We start from the raw sequence: 16,495 nt of genomic DNA, 5'->3' as shown, positions 1-16,495 counted from the left end.
AGCGACCGAATCCTGCACGACACGCAGAGGCTGCCGAAACGCAGCCCAGGCTCATTCAGCGCTAGCAACAGCTGCTATATCTGGAAGACGGTTTCAAAGGAAGACGAGGCTCTTCGAGGCACAGTAAGAAAACAAATCCTTCGCATACATTCTGCAGGACAGCGCTGCTCTCCTAAACATCCTCGGCTCGGCGTAACGAGAGCCGCGGTTTTCTGCTAAAAGTTACCATTAGGGGCATTAGCGATTAACGCTGAGCCCTACCAGTCTCCCGAACGCTGTCCATCCGCTCGAAAGCCCCGCGCCACATCACACTGCAGATGCCCTAACTTGGATCTTCTTTAAGCAAGAAAATTGCCCCTAACACCCCATGCAGCCAGCCCTGCTCCTCAGGGGAAGGCGATTTGACAAAGCAGCTGTAGCAGGAGGCAGGAGCGGGGTGGTCAGGCACAAACCACGCTCGCTGCAGGCACCCACGGGGGTAGAAAAACATCGCAGCAGCTCAGCGGGGCTGCAAGCTGCAGGGCTTTCTGCGGTATTTTTAGGGCAGCATGGCAGAGAGCGGGCGGGAGCTGGACCGAGCAGGGCTCTCAAAGCCTCAGTCACAGAGGGCCGCTCAAGTTTGACACGAGCCCACCCAGCTGCAGCCAGACTCAGCAGGGCCAGGACACGCTTCCTTGGCCATCAGTCATCAGCCCCATTTTACTAACGACACAAAAAGTCAGCAAAGAAGCAGCTAATGGGAAGCCGGCGAAGCCTGAATCGGGGAAGGACGCATTCTTGCCTTCGGGGAGCATAGCAAGATAATGAGACACAGACCTCGGGAAGGACTCGATGCAACAGCTCGCAGGACTGAATCACCTACCCGTCCTCCCCCTGTCCCCCACGGCCAGGGCTGGCTGCAGGGGACGAAGCAGGGGCCTGCTACAGCTGGGGGGGGGGGGGCTGGATGAAGATCAAGAGGTAAGCTAAGGTCTCGAAGCCTGACCCTTCAAGAAACCTGGCTCAGACTCAAGTCAAAGCAAAGAGATTCGTACAAGCCCCTGCCAGAGCCAGGTGACGATGCAGGAGCTGCCTAATTTCAGAGCACTGACAACACAATTGTTTGTGTTTGTGCTTTTTCCCCCCCCCAAGGTCCCAGCTGTTAAATGCATGGTTGCAGGATCTCCTGCAATGCTCCACCATTTCATCCACTACCTGAACCAAAAAAAAACTAAAAGTCTGATTTGCAAAGACTCCCAACACAAAGCCTCCTCACTACTAACATTTTCAGACATTATTTTTCTTTGAGCAGTTTCTAAATGGTGCAGGCTTTGCAGCACTGGCTTTCAGCCTCCCAAGAGTTGTTTCTGCCTCGGGGCCACGAGGTGGGAGAACTGTGCTCAGCTTCAGCCACGCACCCCAAAGCCATGGGTGCTGCTGCTCGCATCCCTTGAGTCACCTGCCTCAAAACACAACGCAGACCCCGAGCTGGGCACCATCCCCGCTGCAGGGCTTTCTGTCCAGGCAGGATGCAGCTACGCAGTTTAATGAACTGCAGGAAAAGTCGCCCTCATGTGCACCTGCACAGCACCTTCACCCTCGTGCCATGCTGCCCCAGGGTAAGACCACATGCCTGCACAGACCAGCCCTAACATTTTCACGCGTCTGTTCCCAAATTACACATCAAAAAGGCTTAGGACCCTGGTCAGGACAGCTCTAACCTCATCACCGTCTCACATCTGCACCTTCGGAGCTTCCAGCCTTGCTGCAAGCATTTTTGCTGCCATTTTCACGCTCCTACTTCCTGCTCACATCAGGCAGCGAAGTAGGAGGTGCTGAAATCCTCGGTGCAAACCAGGAAGCACCAGAGATCTCCCGCTGCCATGTCCGGGCTGAAATGCTCTGCAGACACCTGCTCAGAGGTGTCCGACCAGACCCTCACAGAGCAGAACCCACCCTCCCAAAAAAACACAGCTCTGCGAGGAGCTGGGACCAGCTTCTAGACTAGACACAGGGAAAGTCCTGAGGCCATTTGTTCCCCGTCCTCTCCCAGGAGTGACAGCTCTTCCCTCCTGCACGCACGCTGCTGAGCCAGCCAAGCCTGAGTGTGCATCTCACCACCACCTCTGCAGGAGCCTCCAACCAGCCCATTACTCAGCAGAGCCTCCTATCGTGCCCAAAGCCCTGATAATACCTTCGCCATGGAAAAAGGTGTGGGAAGCTCTGCGTTTTTGGAACGAGGGGACTGCCAGCAGAGAGCAAACATTGGACGACTTGCTGGTCTGTGGGTTGTGCTGGCTCGAGACGAAGCTGGGCTACTCAGGGTATCGACAACTCTTTTTCCAGGGCAGCTGCTCCCATCCTTTCTGAACAAGGTATTCAGGCAGGGAAGAGAGATGTCATTTCATTAAATAGACCCAACAAAGATGCAAACCGGCAGAGCTACCCCCCCCCCCCTTAAAACCTCGCTGCCTGGAAGCACCAGCTGCCCTGCAGCAGGGAAAGGCGTCAGGATCCGAACAAACCCCCCCCCTGCAGCCAGCCTCCAGTTGACCACAGCCAAGCACGCGCTCTCCCGTGTCTCTGGGGACCCCCGTTCTGCCCGAGGAGCTGCTTTCGCCCACAGCCCGGCCCCGCTGAGCTGCCCACACAGACATTCACCCCGTCTCCTCTGCCGATCCCCAAGCCACCGTCCCCTGACACCTCCCCGGGCTCCCCGCTCCGGCCGGGAGCATCCAGGTGCTGCGACACCGCGGGCTGAGAGCACGGGCAGCACCTCCCCAAGGACCAGCAGCAGAACAGGGGACCCCAGCACCCCCTGGGCCGACCCGTAGCAATACGAGGGGACCCCCAGCAACACAGGGGACCCCCAGTCTCAGCAATACAGGGGACCCCAGCACCCCCAGGGCCAGTCCCCAGCAATACGGGGGGACCCCCAGGGGGGACCCCCAGAGCCAATCCTTAGCACTATGGGGGAAACCCCAGCAATACGGGGGGACCCCCAGCAATACGGGGCCAGCCCCTGGCCTCAGCAATACAGGGGACCCCGACACCCCAGGGCCAGCCCCTAGCAATACAGGGGGGCCCCTCAGCAATACGGGGGGACCCCCAGCACCCCCGGGACCAATCCCTAGCAATACACGGGAACTCCCAGCAATAAGGGGGGGGGGAACCCCCAGCACCCCCAGCCTCACCGACACGGCCCCCCATCCCCCCAAGGGGCTCCCCAAAACGGCAGCCGCTCCCCCCCCCGTTACCGGAGCCCTGCCCGCCACAGAGCCCGGCCGGCGGCGGCTCCGTCCCGCTTCCCCCCCACCCCGGTGCCTCACCTCAGGCGGGGCCATGCGGGGACAAAGGCGAGGCCGGGCCGTCCGAGCCCGTCCGAGCCGGGGAGCCATGGCTCGGAGCTCGGAGCTCTGAGGGACCGGGACCCGGCACGGCACGGCCCGGCCCGGCCCGGCCCGGCCCACGCCGCTTTGTCTGCGGGCGGCGCCGCCCCGCGGCCGCGCTGCGCTTAATGGCGCCGCCCGCAGGGCCGGGCCGGGCCGGGCCGGGCCGGGCCCCGAGGCTTTGAACCCACCCCCGGGGGGTCGGGGGGCGGCTGTGGGGCCGGGATCCGAGGCCTCGGGTCCCCCTCGGGGGTGTCGAGGTCTCGGGTACCCCCCCCCCCCTCGGGGGTCCTGAGTGGGGCGAAGGTGGGCTCTGTGCCCCCGGGGAGCGAGGTCCGCGCAAGGGGGGGGATCGTGGGTGTGGGGACAAAAAAGGGGTGTACCACAAGGGGCTGTGCTTTTTAGGGTCGGTTCGAGGCGAAATGGGGTTTGTGTACTTCAGAACAAGCCGGGGTTTGGGCCCCCAGCCAGCACCTGCTGCACAAATGGGTTTTGGGGGGGGGGGGTGGATGCCGGGACCCCCGTGGCTTTGCCCTCCCTGTGTCACCACCAGCCCTCGTTCCAAAGAGCCCTCCGGGCCCGCAGCCCCCCTGTAGCCCCCCCTGCCCCTCCTCGGCACCTGATGCTCAAGGCAGGGGGCAACAAGCCAGTGCCGGACAAACAGAACGAAAAGCATCGTCCGCACCCCGAGGAACGGCGGCGGAGGGCTCCCGCCACAGCCCCGCCACCAAAACGCTTAAAAGCGTTTGCAGGTGGCAGCTGCGACGGCCGCGTTCGGAGCTGGGTCTTGTTTGGACACGTGCTGTGGTGCTGGGGTTTGTGCGCCGGCTTCAAATGGAGGCTGCTTCAGTGCTGTCCGAACGCCTCTCGGCTTTCTTCAGCGTCGCGGAGCAGGCAGCAGAGGGGTGCTCGCCACGTTTAACCTCCGCGGGTTCAGCGGCTCCTCCCCGCCAACCCTAACGCCTTTAGTCCTACCAGACAGATTCCCCTAAGATCAGCAAGAATCGATAGCACCGCCACGACAGCTTATAAATCCCAGACACAGAAAATTTAAGGGTCAGGTTGGCTAAATGCAGGAACTTAAGAAACTCGCCTCTTGCAGCAAGAGCTCTTCGTTAAGAAGCTTTGCTGTAACTGCAGCTTTTTATCTTGCTTCCCAAACCTGCAGGATGCTGTTCTTTGCTAGAGAGAGCCTGGCACAATCCACAGGCACATTTAAGGAGGAAAAACTGGCTATTGCACGTTTAAAATCTCTTGCAGCTGGACCCTGAGCCCGGCTCACTTGATTAGTTTCGGAAAAAGACTCTTCGCCACAGATTTCCTTGCAAAATCTGAAATCCATCCAAGCCTGCAGGGGAGAGCTGTGTGGCAGCGGCAGCGCAGAGCACGCGGGGCTGGCTGTGGCAGATTGGTGCCATTTCCTGCCCGCTTCCCTCGGGACTCGGTCGCCAGCAACGCCTCCCTTCAAGCACTCGCATTGCTTGGGTTCGACGCATCCGTCTGGTCAAGTACGGGTGGCTCCAGAAAGATACGGGATGTGCGAGCAGGAAAGAGGCATGAAGCTCGCCAGCCTTTTCTATTGCTATTTATATCACTGTCTTAAGCATTTTCTCTTTGAAAATGGAACAATACTAATCCAGAATATTATGCAGGTTGCAGTCTGCCATAAATTCAACCAGCATAGCAGCTCTTTGCTTGAAGTCGAGCCAGATACTTCTTTTCGGAGCAGTATTCTCAGGTGCTCTAAAACTCCACGTCTATAAACGTTTAGGCTGTCTTTCAAGCATCCAGCATGGATGCTCACCAGCCCCTCACCTCTTCTCGTAGGCCCCATGCTCTCAACCCTGACCATCTCAGCAGCTCCACTGGAATTGCAATAACCATCAGAGAAAAATCCGGGTTGCCCACCCCTGGGAGCACTGAGCACTCCTTCTGTCCCAAAAGGAGGGAGCTGCATTATCTCATAGCCGATAAATATGTTATTATTTTATATAGGCAGACCTGCTTCAACAGGAGGGAACGCGAGCAGCTTGCTCCAGCAACCCCTCAGCCAGCTGGCTGGAAAGACACAAGACAGGAGGGAATACGGTTCAAAGACTTGTGGCTAGAGGCCAAAGCCGACCCCAAGTCCCCTCCGTCCTGGGTGAACGCCCAAGCCACCGAGAAAAGGGACTGCAGACGTGCTGGCAGGAGGCCCCGACCTGGGGGGAGGATTGCAAACCCTGACGGAGGTAGGCGCTTCCGCATAGCCCCGAGTAAAACTCCCAAATTGCATCAAATTGCAGGCTGCAGACACACCTCTCTCCGAGCGCTTCCTAGGGACTGGCAGTGCTGTTCCTTCGCCTCGCTCTGCCGTGCCCGTTCCCAAACCCAGCGGGGCAAGAATGGGATGAGCAGAGGGCAGGGCAGCGGGACCGTCCCCACGCAGCACCGGCTGGGACCCCAGGGTCTCAAGGGAAGGAAAAAAGCCACATTCAGACCCAAGGAGGTGGTGCTGAGGGGCTTCAAATCCCCTTCAAAGGCATCGCTCCGGGGAGCAGCCCGCGATGGCAGTTATTTGGCGCGGCTCCTTTGCGAGAGGACAGCTGCATTTCCAGGAAATCCGAAGCAGGGGGGGGGATTCTCTGACCACGGAATTACACTTCTCTTTTCCCAAGAAGAAATCTCTTCAGACGCACAGCAAAGCCCTGCCTCATGCCAGAGCGAGGAGACCTGGAGGAGCCCACGGCTCAGCTGCACAGCTCCGCACCTCCAGAGGTCAAGCGGTGCAGATGCAGCGAGGTAAACACCGAAACACGGGTGGGCAGCGGCTGTGTTTTTTGCTGAGCTATTTTGTTCGCTTTCATGATACCAGAACAGAATATGGGAAGTTACATATCAAGCATGCATGCGTGCATGCAGGCTGGCACCCAGTTGTAAGCCCCAGTTAGCGAGCAGTTATTTTCGGTGCGCTCTGAAGCTGGGAGGCTCAAGCTGCAGCTGCTCACGGTGAATCTCACCTCTGGGGCTTTCCCTTTCCCCTCTCATTGATGCTGGGTTTCTTCTTGATTGGCTTTTCCTTCCCGGTCATTTCCAAACTTTTGAAAGTTCATTTATTTGCAGTTTTACCTTGGAAATGCTTGGGAAAAGTCCCTCTGAGGAGATACGTGACCCTCACACAGCACCCAGCTGCTAAACCGGGTGCTCCGCGTTTCGGGTCCAACCTGCGCTCACCCCACGCAGCCTGCAGAGCACGGTAACGTGCCCCCCGAGCCCCAGATGACACCAAAATTGCCACTGCAACGTTTTTATGACTAACAGCTCAGTCTGAGAACGCCCAATAACTTCACGATGGAAGTCCCAGCAAGCCCCACTCTGCATAAATTTGCATACCACTCAGTGAAGCCAATCAGCAGTGCGATTTATTGGGACCTTTCTTTATGGTTTAAGCTCAGCGGCAGCAGGAAAAAGGGTTTCATTCTCCCCTTCTAGCCCTTTCTGCTGTGCGGTGCCCTAAATTCTGCTAAATTCATCCTTCCTGAAGGCTCGGGAGCAGGGGGAAAAGCAGCCTGGGGTCCTCCTGAGCAGGATCCGTCCCTTCGGTCCTGCACATGGCTCCAGCTTCAGGTGCAACGCAACGGGAACCTGCCTCGGAGCAAGCTGGTGCTTTTCTCTTCCAGATCAACAGCCCAAACAGAAAGGTCAGGTTTGGGGTGGGCTGGAAAAAAATCAGGAGTTTTAGAGGTCTTTGAATTTGGCTTTGAAATTTGTGATTTTTTTTTTTTTTTCTCCCATGTTTGCATTTTGGAAATGCAGAGGGCTGAAGCTGCTCCTGGGGTTTCTGAGCAAACTGCTCCCCCAGCTCTCAGCCCTGCCTCTTCAGACGCTTCGGCGAGCAGAGGAGGGCAGTGAGGAGCAACCGGGACTCCCGTCCCCTTCCCACGTCCAAGCCTGCCTTCTCCTGGTCCGACCTCGTGCAGAAATTACCTGCGGCCGAGGAGCACAACCCACCTCCAGCAGTGGAAGGGTCCCACCGAGACCTCCCTCCACCCAGGTGCGGGGTAAGGCCAGAGCTCAGCCCGGAGTTACCGGAGAACCCAACCAGCTGGCAGCCCCGGAGCACGGGGTTAATGGCAATCGCTCAACCAAGATTATTTTGGAAGCACGGGCGGTATTTTTAGCCTGGAAAGCAGGCACCACTTCCCTTTCTTACATCCCTCCTCCCTTGGAGACCACTGCCAGAGGGGCCAGGGCTTTCTGCTGCGGCCGGGCAGGGGGACCTGTGCAGGACCCGCTGCCAGTTGTGAAAGAACCGAGCTATTTTCATCGGAGGAGATGAACGCGCTTCACCCCACGTGTTGTGCAACCCTCCGCCTGCCAACGAAGGAGCCGAAGCCGCTGTCTGGGCTCGCCCCAGCTCTTCGCCTGCCTTCCTGCGGCACCCAGAGCCTGAAGAAGGTCCCGGAGGAGGGTGGGCGATGGTGGTGGCTCCCCACTGAGCTGAGCAGCTGGATGCGACCGGGCTCAGCACGCTGGAAAAGGCGAGGATAAAGCTGGGAACGTCCCCAGGGCTGGGGGTGCAGCGGGAGCCGTGGGGATGAGCACACGGAGCCGTGCATGGGGGAGCAGAGGTGGGGAAACCAAGGGGTGTAAAACAGCACCGAGGATCAGCATCGGGACCACGGGCAGCCCCGCTTTCAGCCGGGGGGTGTCCCGGAGGGCTGTAGGGGCTGCAGCGCTCCCCTTCCCACACCTTCAGCCTCCGTGCCCGCTGCAAGCGGGGATGCCTCCAAAATCAGGAGGCGGCGGCTGCAGCGAGCGGATGACGGGGGCTTTGGATCAGCCGAGAGAACACTCGCTGGAGCACAGCGTCCTGTGACGTGCGCCCGGCGCCCCGACCCACCCCGTTTTACGGTGCTGGGCTGGGAACCTGGGCTGCGGCCAGCTTTCTGCTGGCACAGGGCTCTCCTCGGCAGAGCCCTGGGAACCAGCAGCACCCCTGCGTTTCCATGGGGTGTGGGGAGAGCAGGCAAACGCCTGGCTGCTGCTGGCACCTGCAGGGCCGCGTGCAAGCTGGGGATCGCTTGCTAACCTGGTGCTATTTGGGGCACCCGCCACCAGCGCCCACCAGGGACCGGTTGAATCCCCGTGGCTGGGATGAGAAAATGAGAAAAATTGAAGGTTTCTCCTGCTTAACAGGAGAAAACGGGGTTGTGCTTGGTTTGGGTGTATTTTGGCCTCTCTGGGCTATAACAGGAGCTCGCAATCTGGCAGAAGGCTGCTTTAGCCACGCTGTAAGATGCTAAAAATCACTGTCTGCTCCCGCTCAGGAGCTGCAGAGCCGCTAATGCTCCAGCACACACCGTCTGCTCCAAGCATGCTTTTTTATCTTCCCCCTACAAACCCAAGCAGGGACATCACTACCCACCGGAGGAGATAAAGCTGCCCCTGCACCTGCACCAGCCCCATCGAACCAAGAGCAGGGCACAGCTAACGACACCCAAGGTAGCACCCCACGGCACTGGTAGATTTTTTGGAGATGCAACTGAAATGGAAACCCGCTCCGCTTCCTCAGATCCCACCTGAAGCCCTGCCTCCTGCTGGCCTCGAGTCCGGCCTCGTGCCAGCAGCACCGGAGAGCCCTGCAGCCTGCAAACGCAGCAAGGAGCCTGCACATCTCTTCTTGGTGCACGAGCAGGGATTAAAACACTCCTCCCGGCCCAAACTCTCCATCCCAAACCTTCCGCCTTTTTTTTCCCCTCCCAATTATTCCTCTGCCCGAGACAGAATTTGGGAGGCTGGGGACAGTTTGAGGCCAACCTGCTGAGCCTGCCAGCTGCAGCTCTGGCTGACCCAGCAAGCGGGTGGGTGGCGGGCAAGTTGCTGACTTGGGCACGAGAAGGCTCGATGCCTTTTTATTTGCTGACGTATGGCGGCAGCAACTCACGCCCCGAATTGGGCAACGCTCAGCCGGGCAGGAGAGGAGGCTCCGAGCAGCACCTTGGGTAAACAGGGCTGCAGCGACGGGGTGGTCAGGATGCAGCCCGGGTGCTGAAGAGCTTCGTCCTCCGTATCTGAGGGTCTCAGCTTGTGCGAGTGAAGGCAGCGGGGCCAGAGCAGGGGCTGAGCAGGCCAGTTAGCCCAGCGTCAGCCCTCTGGTGGTGGCGCAGTTTTGTCCCCAGTTGCTCCCTGGCTGAAAAATCCCAGGCGCAGCTGAGCGCAGGTGATGGTGACCCCGCTCAGAATTAAACCCCTCTCCTTCCATTCAGTGAATGTCAAAGTATTCACATTTAAATGCAAGACACAGACGAGGTGCATACAGGAACGAGGTGCCCCTAAAATAGATCGTTTTTCTCCTCCACAGACCCTTGCCTGGCAGCACCGTTACAGATGCTGCAGGGTCCGATCCTCTACACCGTCTCGGCCAGGGCTCGGGATCTGAGGACCCTCGGGGGTCCCCCAGCACCCCCAGCCACCCAAACCCCCAGCAGCCCCGCGGGGCAGCGCACAGCCAGACCACGTCCCCACCGGCCCCGTGTTCCGCCTGCTCTTTTAACTGAACAATGACGCTCGCTTGGCAGCCCGGAGGTTAGTTTTAAATAGACGCTCCTTGAATAAAACCTACAAAAATACCTTCGGCCGTCCTTCTGCTGAGCATGAAACCGCAGCACGGCAAAGAGGAACCATCGTCTTAAAACAGCCACGCTTCTGCCCTCCCGTTGTTGGCGGCGTTGCGCAAAGCGAGCGGCAATTAGAGGAGAGGGGCGATGCGTGCTCAGCCCGGCCCCGCTGGCATCCCGGCCGCCAGCTTCCCCTGCTGCTCTCGTGGGTCTTTCGTACAGCCCCGGGGGAGAGAAAAACATTTGTTTTAAAAACAGGAAAATGTGATTGTAAAACCACAACAATGGGCTGGGGAAGGAGCCGGAGCAGCTCTCAATTTAGCTTTCGAAACAGCCTGTGAGTTGACTAAATATTTCTGTAGCAAACAGCCGCAGCCCTGCGCCGCACGCCCTCTCCTGACTCCGGCAGCAAATGCAATAATTGTTGGCTTTGCTCTCTGCCCTGCAGCCGCCTGCCAAATCCTCACCTCCCATTTCAAGCCCCTTCCTCACCACGGCTCCTCACCCCGGGGCTGTGCAAGCACAGAGGCAGCCCAGCGGGCGCCTCACCGCGCGCTCCCCGCAAAGCAAGGCACTGCCCAATCCACCTTTCTCTTTTTCTTCTTAATATACCCTTAAAAGCAAGCCTAACATGGCAACCACACGTAATCCCCCTGCATGTATACATCAGCCCCTACCTGTTCTTCCTTGGTTTTTGCATTAGAGAAGCTCAAACCAAACCGTCTCACGGAAAGGGGCCGTGTAAGGTTGCGGCACGGTTTACAAATGTCACCACCTGAGTAGCTGGAAATTGTTTATTTCCCTTCCAAATGCCCAGAGGGGTTGTATCCCGATAAAGAAATAATAGCCGGCAAAACTGTGTTTTCCTAAACACCGGGAGAATGAACAAAAGCGTCTGGCAGCGCTCTGAGCTGCTGGGCACGTTGGCATCGCAGGCTGCAGCCCCACACCGGGGTCCAGAATCCAGATCTGGGTCCCCACTGCTGGCCCCTCGTGCATTTAAAGAAAAAAGTGGCTTTTCTGCCCTCAGGGTGGGTTTGGGGGCCAAAGCCTTCAGACATATGACCCAAATCCTTGACTACAGGGTGCAAAATGACAGCTCCACCTCACCCCAGAGCCTGCCTGGGTACAGCCACCCGGGTTCCCTTCAGCTTGGCAGCCACCCACGGGAAAATCACCGTTCCTTAACCCGCCCCGACCCAGGCAGTTGGGATTTTCTCACCAAGCCCGTCAGAGAAAGGAAATATTGACCTGAAGCTAGCGGCTCGCCATGGGTGAGCTGATAGGAAACACAACTGAGGGGATCCAGGCACACGACTTCACGTGGCACCGCATCGGCCGCGCAAGCAAAAAAACCACCCGTGAAATCCCTGGGCAGAGCAGGTACGGCACGGCTCCGAGAGAGCCCGCGTGACTCATGCCCTAGAAAAGCTCTTTCTCTCCGTTGGTTTTGAAGTGCCGCTCAGGTGAAGATATCTAAAGGTAGGAGAGATGAATTCATGCCCTCGGGAAAGTCCCACCATCAAATCTGCGTGCGTGGCTCCTCCAAAGCATGGCACAGCTCTGAAAGCACCAGGACAGCCCCCGGTGTCCGTAACACACGGGGGAAAATGCTGCAAGCGAAGCAGGCTCCGGGCTGCCTGGGAAACCAAGAGCAAAAGAAGCCACGTACAGGTTTTCTTCCTTTTACACCAGCCAACTGCAATCTGCAACACGTGCCCATGTTCAATTCTTGCTCCTGAGCAGAGCAGGGCGGTGATCCTGCAGCACACGAGGCTCCTAAAAACACCGGAACCCCCCCAATCTCCTGTTTGGAGAAGAAGTGCAGCCCCGCAGGGTGGTGAAACATCGCACAGCTCCGTAAAGGCGCAGTGTCTGTACGTCCTGCCGTGCTTCGAGAGGCTGAAGAGCGCAGCGTGCCCCCGGGGAAGGTGACGGGATGAACGAACTGCGACCGGAGGGGTCTGCAAGGGGCAATCGTTCCCCGTGCAGAAGGGTCTTTGTGGAACAACAGCAGGGCAAGATTCAAACGGGGATAAGCTCAGTTCAATAAGATATGAGGAGCATTTAAGGGAAGGCGTAACCCACCCAGGGACATGGTACTTTCCCCGTCAATTCGACAGCTGGAATCAATTCCCGAATTCCTGTTCTCCTGTTAATAACAACACGAAGCTCACCCCTGCCTTGATACAGGGAACACCGGGAGGTTCTTCGGACTGGAAGGGCCGATGTGTTTTGGAGATTTGTGATGGCAACCGCCGCGTCCTCCACCCTGGACGTGGTCTACCTGGATGGCCACAGAGCCATCCCCAGACTCTGCAAAGCGGCCGCACCACCAGACGAGGCGGGTCCGCAGGGGAAGGTGGATTTTTTTTTCCCCTTTCGAAAAGGCTCAGAAAACACATCAGGAATGACCGTGCTAGTAAATCTTTCCACCCAGCAAGCTATGATCTCAGCTCCCAGCCCGCCGGCTGAGGCTGGAGGCGACGCTCAGCTCCTTGGTGCCGATTCACCGGCGAACGTGTCGGCAGCGCAGACGGGCGACGTGGAATGGGTTAGGTCATGCTTGGAGCTTGCCGAGAATGCAAAGAGCTCAGCACCCCGATGAGTCCCCAGGTGAAAGAAAAGGAGAACAGGGCATGGATATCCTGCATGAGAGGCAAGCGCCGTGGAGAGGAGGCAGAGGGTGGAAGGCCTCCCGTCACACAGGACATGGACAACCAAAGGGTTGTTGCGGGATCACCAAACAATTCGGGATGGCAGCCGCAGCTGGAGGTCTGGAGCTCAGCCTCCTGCTTGAAACAAAGCCAGCTATGGGATCAGGACCCAGGGCATCACTGCCACGCCTGGCACCCGCACCAACCTCATCTGAGGATCCCGAAGCATCTTCCCAAAGCAGGTCAGGCCTCACCTGCAGCACCCGAGGCAGACACAGTGCCACCAGGTGGACCCAGACACATGTGCAGACGCCCTTGCAGATGGCTCAGAAATATCCAGCACTCGTGGCAGAGAAGAGGAAGAGAAGGGTCTGATCCGGGGTAATCCAGGGAGGCAAATAAACCCAGGGGCTCCTGACACCCGGGTACCCCAGTGGTTGTTTCACCCAAGGGAGGTCGCTTTGGGCACCAGCTCCCCTCCTCTTCTCCCCCTCTGCTGTCCCCAAAGGTCTGACGGCAAAAGTTGCCACGGACAAGTCCGACAGAGCTGCTGGACTTGCTAGCATTTCTGAACACGGCCACTGAGGCGAGCGCTGTGTTTTTGGGGTCACTGCTCACCCTTTGAGCACAGCACTGTTCCCCAAACAGGAGGTGTGGGGTTTCAGCGCTTCTGAAAGCCACAGAGGAACCCAAGCTGGTCTCTGACGACTGCACAACACTCAAAGAGCAGAAGACGACCAAAAAGGCGAATACAAAGGAGTTGTGGGGACGCAGCTGCCTAAAACCCCTGGGCAAGGATGCACCCAAAGGCTGCTGAGCAGCCACATCCTACCCACAATCAGGCCATCCTCAGGAAGAGGCCAGTCCTGGTGGCTTCTGCTTGTAACTCACCCAAGGGCTGGGCGAATTTAACTCAACCTTGTGATGGAGACGGCCAGAGAAGAGCAGCCCCCAGCAGCAGGGGACACACCAAGTGCCTGGACCCCCCCCCCAGGCTCAAATCCAGCACCCACCTCTGGTCCGCGGAGGCTGCTCCTCTGCGCTTCTCCATCCTCTGTGCTTCTCCCACCCACGTCCCCAGGGCGATGCTGGCACCTTGCTCCCGGGATGAGCAGCACCGAGAGGGCATCGCTGGAGTGCTGGCCTGGATGGCAGGGGCTGCTTGCCTCGTGCAGGGGGGCATCTGATTTTTCAGCATCTGCAGCCACCCCCCGCATGATGCTCCTGCATCCGTCTCACTGTCAGTGAGCCCCAGGCATCGTGAGCTCTCCCGCACCCACTGAGCCCATCCCCAGCTCCAAGCGGCTTCTAGAAGCAGCAGAAAGCGGTGCAAGGGCAAAACCCCCGAGCATGGGGACATCTCCCATGGCCTGGGCTTCCTCCTGGACCGGGCCACGGGCCGGCCTTGGTAGGAGAGGGGAGGCAGCCTTGGAGAGCCTGGGCACTGGCCTGTGGCAGGCTCATCTCTGGGGTTTGGAGGAGACGAGAGGGAAATGCCCGCTGCTCTGTACCACAGGCAATGTTTTCAGACTTCCCCACACCTTTGCCCACATCCACCACCCCACCGAGTGCTTCTGGTGGTTGTTCTTCCCAGCAGCGTCCCCCCAGCCCCCCCCCCCCCAGGCTCTCTCTGACTGGTCCCCAAATGCCCCGCTGCGACCGCTGGGTGCAGTGACACCAAGTGCTCTGCGGGCACTGCCAAAAAACCCCCCAGAGGACAGGGGTAGGACGGAGGCAGATGCCAGCAGGGGACATCCAAACGAGCCCCCCAGCACCACTCATGCCCCAAAAGAGCGAGGGGACAACCCGCGACGTGCGTGTCCCCGGCCGGGGCTGGCAGGGAGGTGGCCAGGGGATGGCTCAGGCTGCGTGGCAGCGGCTGGCAGGGACCCAAGCCTGCCTCTGGCCAGCTCCCTTCCTCTCTCAGAGAGTTTCCGGGAGAGACTTTAACGCTTTGCTGGCTAAGCCGTGGCTTTGATTGCGGTTGATGGCATCTTTGAGATGGAGCTAATAACTCTGATGGGTTTTATCTAACGGGGGGGGGGGGGGTAAATTCAGAGGAAGGATGCTGCGGGAGAGGCATCGCAGCCAGATGGCTACAAGTTCTCCGTGGGACAGACGTCAGCTGGATCCCCCAAAAAAACTCCCCAGCATTGACACCAGCCCTTTCCAGGGCTGTTGTTCCCTTATGGGACACCACGCGGGCAGGACGGGCACCAGGAGGTCCCAACCTGGGGAGCGGTGCCGGGTCGCAGCCCGCTGCCAGCTCACCCTTCCCAGCCCTCGGTGGCCTCTTCAGCTTTGACTCAGGGTCCGTTTCCTCTCCACCTCCTCTCGCTGAGAGCTGAAGGTTTCTTTCACCTCTCCCAAAAGCAGGAAGGAGAAGACCCTGCCCCATCCAAAACGCGCTGCACGGGTTCTCTCTCCCACCTTCCTCTGCTGCAATCGCTTCCCGTGGACTTGAATGCTTTCAGTAGAGCTATTTTTAAAAAACAGGGCTTATACAATGAAGCAGTCTCGTTTGAGGTTTCATTGAGCAACGTTTCGGCACATTGTGGTCCCTGTTACATGGGTTCTGCCCTCGTGTGAGCTTTGAACACGACACTTGACAATTTTCAAGGCTTCCTCTTAACAATTGTAACCTCACCATCCCCATGACTGCGCGATTACTCACGCTTCAGATTCAAAGTAATCTGTTGGGAGCCATCCTGTTTTGGTATAAAAAGCCCCCCTAAACTCCTAACAAGACGTGGCTCATCCTCTGTCATTGCTACAGAGGTTTGGCTCTGCCTGCGACTGCAGGGCAAGGAGCTGGATGCTTTTTCTGAGCAGCCAGAACAATTCTCCCCCCAGCATCATGTCACTATTTCCCAGGAAACGCAGAGGAAGACGAGGTGAACACGGGCTGTGCATGAAGTTCCAAAACTGCCACCAGAGGAGCTCACATTTCACACATCTGCATCTTTTCACGTTTTCTCTTCTTCGCCTAACACCAGCTCTAAGTCAATTCTCAGCCCCAGAGCAGCTTTCTCTGCCCCACGGGGGTTTCAGCCCATCGAGAAGCAGCCAGCCCTTCCCTTCTTTTCATCCCAGCAGTAAGAATCTCCCAGGTTTTCCATACAGAGCTCACAAGCACCCAGGATAAAAACAACCCAGTTTGTGCAGCATAAGTTTTAGCCACTTTGTTTCCTCACTCTGCTTTTACAAGCAAAACGGCTTAAGTAACATTAAAAACAACAGCCCAGCCTCCGTGCATTGATGTACCTCTGCAAATTAAACCTCTTCAGCATGAGGAATTTGTAAATTCTGCCTTTTTTTGCCCTTTTCCTCCCTCCGAGGGCAGCATCGCTGGTGCTCAGACTTTTAGGCAGTTACCTTCCACTCATTTTTTTTTCTTGCAGCTTTCCTTAAAACCTGCAGTCTTCTTGGACTGGGGCAGCACCTGCTTGTGAGCATCTCTGCTGCTTTCCTCGCTTGGCCTCGCTGCTGTAGACAGGGAGCAAAACTGACCCCAAACCAGAGCCCATCCCTGGCGAAGTGTTAACAAAGCAAGAGGGGAGCAGCAGAGGAAGGAGCGTATGTGAGAGGAGAGGACCTGCTGCAGCTATTTCATCAGCTCCTGGCCAAGTGACTCTAATTAACTCCAATTTGCACGAACACGACCAGATGGTGCTGGCTCCAGCTGTAGAGAACGGCCCTGAAGGTGTTTTCTTGGCTCGGGAGGAGCTGTAGGAACCCTGGGACTGAAAATCCTCCTTCTGTACGATGTCTCCAATGTTCCTTCACTTTCTTCCCCGCTTCCCAAAGACTTCCCATCATGTGTAGGGCTCCGTTTTCCTTGCTGATGGATCCTCTCCCCCTCATTCCCTCC

The 16,495-nt window shown here is 57.9% G+C and overlaps 1 protein-coding gene across 3 annotated transcripts in view; it reads right to left on the bottom strand.

The window, feature by feature from the left end:
* Nucleotides 1–16,495, bottom strand: part of HDAC7 (histone deacetylase 7) — a 75,987-nt gene that overhangs the window by 43,174 nt on the left and 16,318 nt on the right. Inside the window, exon 1 of one of the 3 annotated variants that reach the window (XM_013199349.3) lies at nucleotides 9,981–10,194. The exons of 1 other annotated variant lie outside the window; for it this stretch is intronic. In XM_013199349.3, coding sequence (XP_013054803.2) covers nucleotides 9,981–10,005 — 25 coding nt within the window. In that variant the 5' untranslated portion in view covers nucleotides 10,006–10,194. Of the gene's footprint in view, nucleotides 1–3,308; nucleotides 3,466–9,980; nucleotides 10,195–16,495 lie in introns of those variants that run through there. One more of the 3 variants, XM_066985756.1, reaches the window with a different exon arrangement.

The sequence above is a fragment of the Anser cygnoides genome, chromosome 32 (genome assembly GCF_040182565.1).
Source record: "Anser cygnoides isolate HZ-2024a breed goose chromosome 32, Taihu_goose_T2T_genome, whole genome shotgun sequence".
Taxonomy (NCBI): domain Eukaryota; kingdom Metazoa; phylum Chordata; class Aves; order Anseriformes; family Anatidae; genus Anser; species Anser cygnoides.
Note: the sequence above shows the minus strand (reverse complement) of the source record. Positions and strands in the feature narration are given on the sequence as shown.